The 10,464-nt window shown below is 38.5% G+C and overlaps 1 protein-coding gene across 1 annotated transcript in view; it reads right to left on the minus strand.

Annotated features, from left to right (window-relative positions):
* The window catches only part of LOC128254879 (exostosin-1), a 65,941-nt gene extending 55,905 nt beyond the window's left edge, over nt 1-10,036 (minus strand). The window contains exon 1 of the mRNA XM_052984229.1: nt 8,361-10,036. Within this exon, the coding sequence (XP_052840189.1) occupies nt 8,361-9,169 (809 nt within the window). The 5' untranslated portion in view covers nt 9,170-10,036. The remainder of the gene's footprint in view (nt 1-8,360) is intronic.
* Between the last annotated feature and the right edge of the window lie 428 nt (nt 10,037-10,464).

The following is a 10,464-nucleotide window of genomic DNA, read 5'->3' on the forward strand; positions in this document are numbered from 1 at the left end:
ATTTATTGTTTTCTACGACGCGTGTACTCAAGTGTTGCTGCGTGTTTTTGGCAACAAATTTGTTCAACAACCATGGTGGCGGTGAAGTGAGAGAAATTAGGGCGGCAAAAGCCCATTCAACTCGTTGCGGTGACGCATTTTATCATAATTACATTAGCACGCTCCCGCCTCCCTTTGTTTTTACCGCCCATAAATTTAAAACAGATCCCCCAAAGTAGGCAAAGCCGAAAAATCTTTAAAGCCAACTTTAAGCCGAAACTTTGGCGTGCTGCAAAATAATGGAAAAAACAAATAAACAAATGCACTGCAACAGCGGAGGCAAACAACAACTCTGTTATGGGTGTTTTCGTTATGTTGTTGTTGTTGGTTGTAAAAGTGCACACATGACATATTATTTCAACAACGCGAGTGTATGTGTATATATGCCAGAGACACAGCCGTTTTTACTATACTACTGCAGTTGCTTTAAAATAATGAGAGTAATGGAATGGGTAAAACCAAAAAAAACAAAACTTTAAAAATGAAGGGAGTTTTAAGAGTATCCAAAGGGATTTTCAAATCGTGGTAAAGGTCCTTAAAAATATATTTTAAACGTAAAGGCCTGGATCGTTTGCACAGAAAGCTAGAATCAAAAAGTTTAAAACCTACATCAACACTGGGTATAAAATTACTTTATTTCCCTAACTTTACTTTTTCCCACAAAAATAAGTGAAAAGAAAATGGAGGTTGAACAGGTAATTAAATTATTTTCAGATTTTTCATTGAGTGTCTTTGATGTGATTTTAAACTTCCTCGGCCAATTGTCCTGCATATTTCAATGTAAGTGTAGGTTATACTAGACAGTAGGTTAGTGCATCATAGTTCTGCATTTATATTTTTCCATTTCGGCTTACGAAATCCATTTCGCGCCATATGCGCATTTAGCACGGAACGAACCGCAAAACCAAGAGCCCGAGCGGCAAGTCAAGCCAAGTGAAAGGGCCAACGCACACATTTGCCTATATGGGCATAATTAAAAACATTTTGCAGCTAGTGTAGAGAATAAAAACAAAATCCAGAGAACGTCGCATATTTAGGCCAAACTTTCTGCAATCCTGACCAAAACATCTGGCGGCCTCGTCCACACACACACATACACTCATCCACACTCCACTCCATCACGACTCATTACAAAATGAAATTAAAATTAAATATTTTTTATTTCATTAACGCTGTGCCACCCGTATATGGGAATAATAATCGCAATATGAATTGCGAAATGCGGCGGGATGAGTGGGTGAATTGTTTGGTGGTTTTAGTGGTTTCCCCGATCTCTTCCTGTGCTGCATTGTGTATTTTTTGGGCGCCACTAAATTGAGCGCAATACAATTATAATTTGTTCAGAGTGCCCAGAACGTGGCTCTTTTTTTATAATTTTCGACCGAATGCTCAAAGTTGAGAACTAAAAGATTTTTGTGGAAACCAACTTTTGTGGGGAATGTGTGAGAATGTTAATTTAGTTTGAGTTGGTACTCTTTTGGAAGAAAGATAACTAGCAGTTAATTAGATTTGTTGCAGTGATAAAACTTCAGTTATTTAAGAAAATTTAAACAAATTTTGACAAGTTCTAATGAGAATATATCAAAAAAATATTCAACTGAAATACTTTTATTGAAAACAAATTCAGCTATACCCAAATACCATTTTATGATGTCGATTTCCTTGAACAACTCCAGCTTATCCATCATTTTCGGCTAAATAAATTTCAGGGATTTTGGTTTTCCTTTTCCGCGCGTTCTATTTATCGCCAAATCATTTTGTGAAGCTAATTTGACGCAGTTCTCTTTGGCAGCCGAATACATTGAACATAAAAATTATTTATGGTCATCAAGTTGCTTTACTGTTTTATTGACTTTTATTCTGCACACAAACACGCACACTTGGCTGACCTTTAGATTCGAGTAAAACGAAATATGCATAAAGCTAGTCGAAGAGTCGAGGAGAAACGACCAGTGAGCGGAGAAATGCGGAAAAATGCCAACTAATGTCACTTAGTGGATGTCGTCGGAGGGTTCCGCTGAACGGCTTAAACGCTGAAATTCGAGACAATTTAGGAACAGTTTTTAAATTGCTCGCGGCTGTCGCTAATCTGAAATGAGATGGACGCGGAATTCCAGTGCGATAACCCCGGGTTGGGTTCATTGATAATGAGTTTATATAAGGAAGCGGGTACAGAGGGTTGTGTTGGATGGGCGGGTCGGTCGAGGTTGTTCCATGGGTTCATGGCGGATAGTGTTTCACACGTTCAAGGGGGAATACCACCATCCCTCTGTTGGCCGGTTCGGCACGTGCCGTCAATAAAGCTGAAAATCGCATAAACTGTTCGAGCCGCTTACACGTCATAAGTAGAGAGCACTTGGGCGATGCCTGTGGGGCCTCTTACCTCGATAAGGTTACTCGGTAGACCGCCCCATCTTGTCTCTCTCTCTGCCAAACACTCGTCTGGTTATTGGCATCTTTAAGTGCCAGAACCCAGAAATTCTGTGCCATAATCAATTCAACTCGTCGGCATAGATTTAGTACTTGTGGTTGGAGAAACTGTGTGGAACATTGAAAGCAGATGCCCAAGGAATGTATTTTATAATTCTCTGGTTTATGGTCTTGATCCAGGTGTTGCGTGGAATACATGCATTTAAAATTATTTTATATTCAACTTTATCTGGAATATCACTTGTGCCGATTTTCTCAAAAAATTCGTTTGACGATGACAGGCTGACTTTGAAGTAATAAATCGTACAGATACTTTTTTTATAGTTTATAAATCTACACCTATTAAGTTGTCCGAGTATATACTTTAAAATTCCTACATGCAATAAAATTTCCATTTTTACTTTGTTCCTGCACAAAGAAAATTTAATGCATTACAATTAAATGGAAATAATAATTGAATCCACCCTGAGTGATGAAAATAAGTTGATAAATAACGTATTAAAATACATCAATTATCGCATGCAATAACTGGTAAGCCACTGAACTGAAAACAATGAAGTTAAAGTTTTAATTGCATTAAGTAATGTGGTTTCCTTTATTCTAAATTTCCCTAGCATAATTCGATTTTCTTTCTCAAACATTTTTAGTCATCAAGGTGCACCTTGCAATTTTCTTGGATTTGATTAGATTTCGCAGTAGTCAAACATTTCCCCAAGGCCATAGCCAAGATCGAATTTAGATTTTGTTGGAAATTAATTAAGTTTAAAGCTCGCACCGAGCTGAAAGCTAATTTAAGCCCAAACCAAAGGCGAAGCGAATCGAATTGCATTGAAATAAAACCGAATGCGAACCGCAACGAATTGATTTGAGCGATTTACGAAGGGGATGGTATGAGTTCGCTGGGAAAGTGGCAGCAAAAAATGTTCGACTGCAAAATGCAATTGCAATTTGGCATGGCCAACTACGCATGCTGTGCAACAACATCCAACAGCATCCAGCATCCAACAGCCAACCGACATCTAAATCCACATCCAGGGCCAAATCCCCGACCAAATGAAACTCAAAGCTAACTAAAACAGCAAAAACCAGAAGCCCCAATATCCCTTAGAGCAATGGATGGACATGTGCAACGAATTTCAAATGTCAGAAGTCCTGCATATACACTTATATAGTGCATATAGGCAAATATAGATGTTTGCGCGGAATCAATCGGAAAAGCTTTCGAAAACAACAAAACCGTGTGCAGCTGGTTCGGAAAAAGTAATAATAAATAATTGCCCGATGAGGAGTGAGTTGCGGGCGTCCTCGTTTCTCTGCTAATTGGAAGAAACCAAATTATGAGCACAACTTGCCGGGCCCTTCAAGGTGAATTGCTTGCCGGCAGGGTGAAGTTTTCCCTCTAATTGCTGAAAGACACTCATAAAAAGCCCCATCAAGTTTCTGTTAAGCGGCAAGCAATTGTCACAAAAAGTCATCCAAGTTATAGATAGCGGATGGGTATGTGGCCCCCCATATATACACATCTATGTCTTACCACATTTGCCAAGAATATGAAATTCGCACACCATCAACTGCGATATGAAAGGTTAATAAAACCAAGCCAAGAACGTGCGAAACGAAGGCGTTGGCACCTGGCAAAAGGTTTCACTTGGTTATTTTTATGGGGTGGATGAAAAAGTTTTCTTTTCCAGAGCATGCAAGCTGATTTCGCCCTCCAGGGATTCCCCCAGAAATTGACGCTAAATTCGTAAGTCAATTTGAGGTGCCATAGAAACAGTGCTGTCCCATGCTCATTAGATGTTTAGAAGGGTTTGCTGGGATGTCTTCGATGTTAAATCACTATTTTTAAAGAAACTGTTACTAGTGTACTACTAACAAGTAAGAACTTTAAGAACTAGTTTAAAGTGACTGAAAATAATTGACTGACTTTGCTATAAAAACATAAAAACAATATTTTATTAGATTTTCTATACTTCTGTCAGAAATCGAAAAAGGTTAAAAGCATAAAGGCATTAATTACATTTTTTCAAAAGTTTCTTGACATTGCCAATAAATTGGAGACGAAATTAAAAATCATCTTTTATGATTTTCACATAATTAAAAACTTTTTGCCAATTGTGAGATGGCCAAACTTCATTCGCTCTTAACCTAGCTGTCAAAAGCTTTGCAGACTTTCTCGATTAGTCAGCTTAATCAGCGCCAATGATTGATAATGGCCAAGTTAATTCTTTTGCCATATTGATGATCTCATTGGAACCTGTTTGGTCAGTGATTATATCCCCGAATCTCAGACAATTTCTCGCCAGCAAATGCCAGAAACCACAGCCCCAAAGAAGAATGTCAAACGCAGACTCGCAACCGCAGATTAACTCTGAACCCAGAAAACACACTTTCCCTCTCGGCCACTCCCCTTTCGCCTATTTTCCCCGCCCCATTCGCTTATATTTTTTCCCCACTTTTCCCGCAATTCACACACGGAGTTCGAGCGGGAGGGAGCTGCAATTAAACGGGAAAAGAAAACTTGTCCAACAGTTTCCCAGGGAAGCGAATCCGCAAAGGATGTCCAGGCAACTGGGTATGTAAATGTGGGTGGTGTGTGGTTTGGTGTGAGTGGTTTCGGGGTATTCGGGGTGACGGGCGGCCTTGGGATATGTGGCTAGTTTGGTAAGGCTTCTTTCCGTCTGTTCGGCTCAACAATATTGGTACACAATAAACAAATATTTATAAGTCTTAAATGTTTGAGAAACAGTACCATAACATTTTATGTAAGAATAAAATATATATTTTGAAGACTGAAGTCCATGCTGTCATTCCAATTGTTAAAAAAAATTTTCAAAAAGCTATGATTTTAAGTAACTTTTGAAAATGTATCCCTCATTGTAAAGTATTTGGGTATGTTAGTTTAGTTAAATAAAATAATATAATGTCATGGGACTTATGTATTAGGGTAAATCCAATTTATTTATATTTATTCCCTCTTTGTATCAATCTTTCTCAGTGCACATGCTGCTGTTTGGACGTATAATTGTAAAGTGGCCCGGTACGTGTCGTTCCTTTCGCTTTTAATTGTATGTGTAAATTGAAGTGGGTATGGAGGTGGGGTCACACCCACTCCCCCGACACCTTTTTCTTCAGCCCTCCCAATAGTGCCTTGTTGTATATGTATGTGTTGTTAACAACTTTAACATCACTTTGGCGTACCCTCGAACCTTCTCATCCGACTTTGCCATGTTTGTTGATTTTGCTTGTGCAGCTGTTGTATTTCTAGTTAATAATTTTACTTGAATACTAAAGCATAACATTAAAAAAAAAAACAATTTTGTAGCGTGCTAAATGCTGTTCAATTTGAATTTATTTTTAATTTTCTGGGTGCTGGTTTTGCTGTGCACAAGCATTTAATGGTTGTCATCACACCTCTCGCATATTTAATTAGCAATAAAAAGTCGGTGAATCATAAATCTTTTATTACTGATTTTAAAGTTCGAATAGAATCTTATTTAAATGAAAATGGTTTATTTTTGTCGATTTTATACACAGATCCAAGATCAGTCCTTCTTAAATATATACTCCGAGAGTAAAGGCAACTTTACTTTTAATGTAGAGTTCTCAGAGGAAATCATTAAGGCGAATCTTTTTCACACATGAAGAGTATTTTAACTTACAAAAAAATTGGCATACATGTAATTTTTAAAGTGCTACTCTGGTCCTGTCCCCACATACTTGTACAATATTAATTGCCTGAGTGTTAATTACGGTCGGCCAGCACTTTACTTAATGAAAACTTGTCCTCAAGGAATTTCCATAGTTATATTTGGAATTTTTCTCCACTATCGAAGCTTTGAGGGTGAAAATCAATTTTAAATTAGGGCACAATGAGCTCATGTCCACACGTGGATATCAGGTGATGTAGAGGGTCCCAACCTTAGACGCTTGTCTACTGCCCACACACACGGGACAAAGGTCAGATTACAGGGGCTTCCTGCACTGGAAAAAATTATTATTTTTTTTTACTTTTTAACATTAAAGGAAAAAAATTAAAACTTACTCAAATTACGAAAATTGTATTGTCTAGCATCGTTGTATCGTTATGGTCTAAGCTCGATAAAAACAAACACATGGCAATACGTTTTTTGTAATATTCAGATACTACCACAGGATATCCTGTAAAATTGATATTTTTTCCTGTGCCCTGGTGCTTGCTATTGAAACGAGTTTCATATCAAAGGAAGCGTCATCCCAGTCCTTATTGTTGCTTTTGCCGTTTCTTTTGTTGTTGTGGGTGGCAGAATCGAGTAAACAACAATAAAGCGGCGACAAACAAAAGAGTAGCAACAGCAAAAAAGGACCCAGGACACCAAGGGGACTAGGCCCAAAAACAGGAGCAACTAGCAACTTGGAATATGGAAGGACATGACGAATGACGCGTTGCTAGACGATTTTTCAATTTGAATGGCCCAAAAAAAAAGGGGGGTGCCTGAAAACTCGAATAGTGAAACGTTTCGGATTTCGATTGGGTTTTCACATTTGCTTCTCTAGTTTCATACAGTTTTTTTTGAGGTGGCCTGAGGAATGGCATCGATAGATGCAACCTGCAATTTGCCGCCTGACTAAGCCAGACGACTGGTTCAAATGGGGGTTATTTCAATTGGTGGGGAATTTAAGACTGGTCTGTATTGTTCCACCTATGACTGCATTCTGAGCCTAGGAAAACCAAGCAGGAATTGCATAGTTTATTGCTTAGCCTGACAAAGTGGCTTGTTTTCCATGTTTTTTAGTCATTAAAGACATGGGGAATATTCAGGATTATCTAAGGCTTTATTAGCTCTTCTAAAGATTAATAACTACTCACTTTCGAAGTCCCTTTGAAGATCTTAGAGTTCCTTTTAAGCAAATACTTTTTCCCACAACTTAAACCTTAGAGCTTTAAGCCGCTTCCATGAATTCAGTTTCACATACAAAATGATTATTTCTGACCGCATAACCTCGTGGCAGTAAAGTTATTCAAACTGAAGTACAGAATTTAAATTATTTTTTATTTATTATTTTTTTTATTTTTATCGAAATCTTTCTTATTATAATTGCGCCTAAAAGATTCAGATACAGACTGGTGGTAAAATCAATTTATGACTAATATATAAGGTAGATTTTTAATTAAAAAAAAAATTATCGCGCACGAGTGAAATTGGCGCCTAATTGCCGATACAAAATCAGAAGGCTACTTTATCAGAAAGCTTTTTATATTCAAATGTCTATTCTTAGTTCAAGCAATACCTTTTGAATAATTCCCTTGAAATAATACATTTGTTTTCCTCTCAACGCTTGCAGATACTTTTTAATTTGCATATTAATCAACTCTTCCAAATCACAATGGTGTACTAGCTAATTATGGGTATTCTAATAGTTAATCCATTATAATGGTAATAAACTTTTAATATACATGAAATATTTACATTTCGTATACATTTGCAGGCTCCTAAGAACAGATATACATCTTAAGAATTTTAAAAACACAAATGATTCATACACATATCATCTTAACGATTTAAAGAGATTTTATTTATTTAAAAATACATTTTCTCATGCAGGCATCCACTTTCAAACTTTTTCTATAAGCACTATTTGTAAGATCTGGCCCTAGAGGGCTAGCATTACTACTTTTGATTCTGCCTATCTTATCTGCCGTATCAACAAGATAAAAATATGGTATTACCAATTAATTCATACGTGAAAGTGTATTTCGAGCGAAATTATTAGATTTTATTGCATAAATAAAAAAATATCTTATAAATATAATAATCAGATTTGTAATTAAAAATATATTTTCCTTCGATTAACGGAGTTCTACTCTTTGCTATTAGCCCTGATTAAATTGATAACGTTTATGGACTCACCGTTTGCCCTTGAACGCCAGCAGATACTTCTTGTTGGCGGGAAAATTGTTGGACTGCACGGAGCCCGTGGCACCGGCCCTCAGCGGGAATTGTTTGTGGAAGAGCGGTATGCTGACATCGAATCCGTGTCGCAGCTGGAGCACTCCCATACTGGCCTTGGCCAAAATGGCCTCCCCCGCATCGAAACCCAGTGAGTTCTCCGCGTAATCCGGCCAGGTGCCCGAATACAGATTGAAAATGATGTGGTTTCTTCCGTTATTCCAGTACGGCAATCTCGCCAATCTGGATGGGACATTCCGGACATAGTCCTCGGATAGTGAGTCCCGATCCAGGGTATCGATACCGAGCACAAAAAGACAGGCGGCCGTGGGATCGCTGGTGTGATATCTCGATTCCTGGATGGCAGTGAGTATCTTTTGATAGTTGGCCGAGGTGGGCGGGGCGGCGCCCAGGGAGTTGAGGGGTTCCGGTGGATAGATGTAGACCAAAAAGCGATCGTAGCAGCGCGTAAAGTCGAAACAGGTCTCCATGCGGCAGTCGGGTTTACGTGGAGTGACCTGGTGTTTTTGTATCGGGTTGCCCGTGCTCTTCGATTGATTACCCTGCAGAAGCTGAAGTTCTTGCAGTTCGGGTACGCCCATAAAACTTGGCAACTGCTCGTGGGGTTGGACGCCTCCATCTTTGGCCGATTCGTGCTGGGCTCTACGGGGTCTCAAGGGCGAAACTTTCAGGCGATATCCTCCAAAATAGGCGTAGGCCAAAAAAGCGCACGAGACGAAGACCAGTATATAACGCTTTTTGGCCTGCATTTTGTGGCTTTAGTAAATCCAAATTCTTTAAATCCTTAATAATTTTGATTTTTTTGTATTCCTAATTTCTTTTTTTTTTATTTATAATTATGTTTGCGGAACTTTTAGTTTTCCTTGGAGGCTGCGTGTGTGTGTGAGTGGGAGAGCGTGCGTGTGTGTGTGTGCGAGAGGCGGGGGTTCCGACAACAACAACAACAACAACACAAATTTACACTAGTTGTCGCGCATTTTCGTTTTTTGGTTTATTTATTTGGCCGCTGCTTTCTTTTCAATGACTGATAAACATGGCCAGAACTTGTTGTTATTCTACACACACCGCGACGGCAAAAACACATGTATATATTCACATATCGTTCATAATCTTTTATAATTTCTCATTTCCTGGCGCGTTGAACGATTCACGGGGAGGGGAAAGCGGGGGCGGCAGGGTTCGATCCTCGCTTTTTGCGAGGAAATGCATTGCGCACACACATTAGGCTCCGTTTTTCACATCATTTTCATTTAGTTTCAGCATTTGTTTTGCGCTCTTAAGCAACAGAAACATTAAACAAACACACACAAAACATTTTTAGCAGCTAAAAATCAGACGGCGGTCGCGAGTTGAGCAGCACTGGCCGAGCGGCATTTTGCAACACCGAATGAGAGCCGAAAAGAGAGAGAGCGGGCAGTAGGGTTGCCAGCTCTGGCAAAGAGCGTTAGTGTTTAAAATATAAACAATATTAAATTTTAATTGTTTATTCAAAGTCAATGCCGTTTTAGTTTAATTTTTTGTTTTTGTTATTCACTTAATACTGAAATGAGTCTTGTATCTTCCCATCTTTTCATTTTTTTTCTCTATTGATAACGACTAAAATGCACAAAAATGCTTTAAACAATCGCGTCTTTACGTTTTGATAGCTCGGCGTGTACTGGCCAACTTATCACACTCAGTTATTCCACAAGGACTCGGCTGGAATACACCAATGTATTGGAAAATTCAAGCATGCGCAGTTTGGCGCCCTTTGTTTAATATAATGCTGAAAGGTGGCAACGCCGTTGCAACAGCTGTATATTTTAATTCAAATTTCAAATGATTTTTTTCCAAATAAATCCCTTAATGAGTGGGCGTTTTAAGAGGTGGTGGTTGCGTGGATTGGAAATTGAATCCCCCGGGCGTAATATGTTTACAAAATGTAATTACCACTACAATAACTGTTGTAAACACTTGCCGCGCTGGTGCATCATAATAATTATTGTTTGGCTTGAAATTAATTACATTTTCGGTAACCCATACATCACGTATTTTGCATTGTAGA

This window comes from Drosophila gunungcola (assembly GCF_025200985.1).
Source record: "Drosophila gunungcola strain Sukarami chromosome 2R unlocalized genomic scaffold, Dgunungcola_SK_2 000006F, whole genome shotgun sequence".
Taxonomy (NCBI): domain Eukaryota; kingdom Metazoa; phylum Arthropoda; class Insecta; order Diptera; family Drosophilidae; genus Drosophila; species Drosophila gunungcola.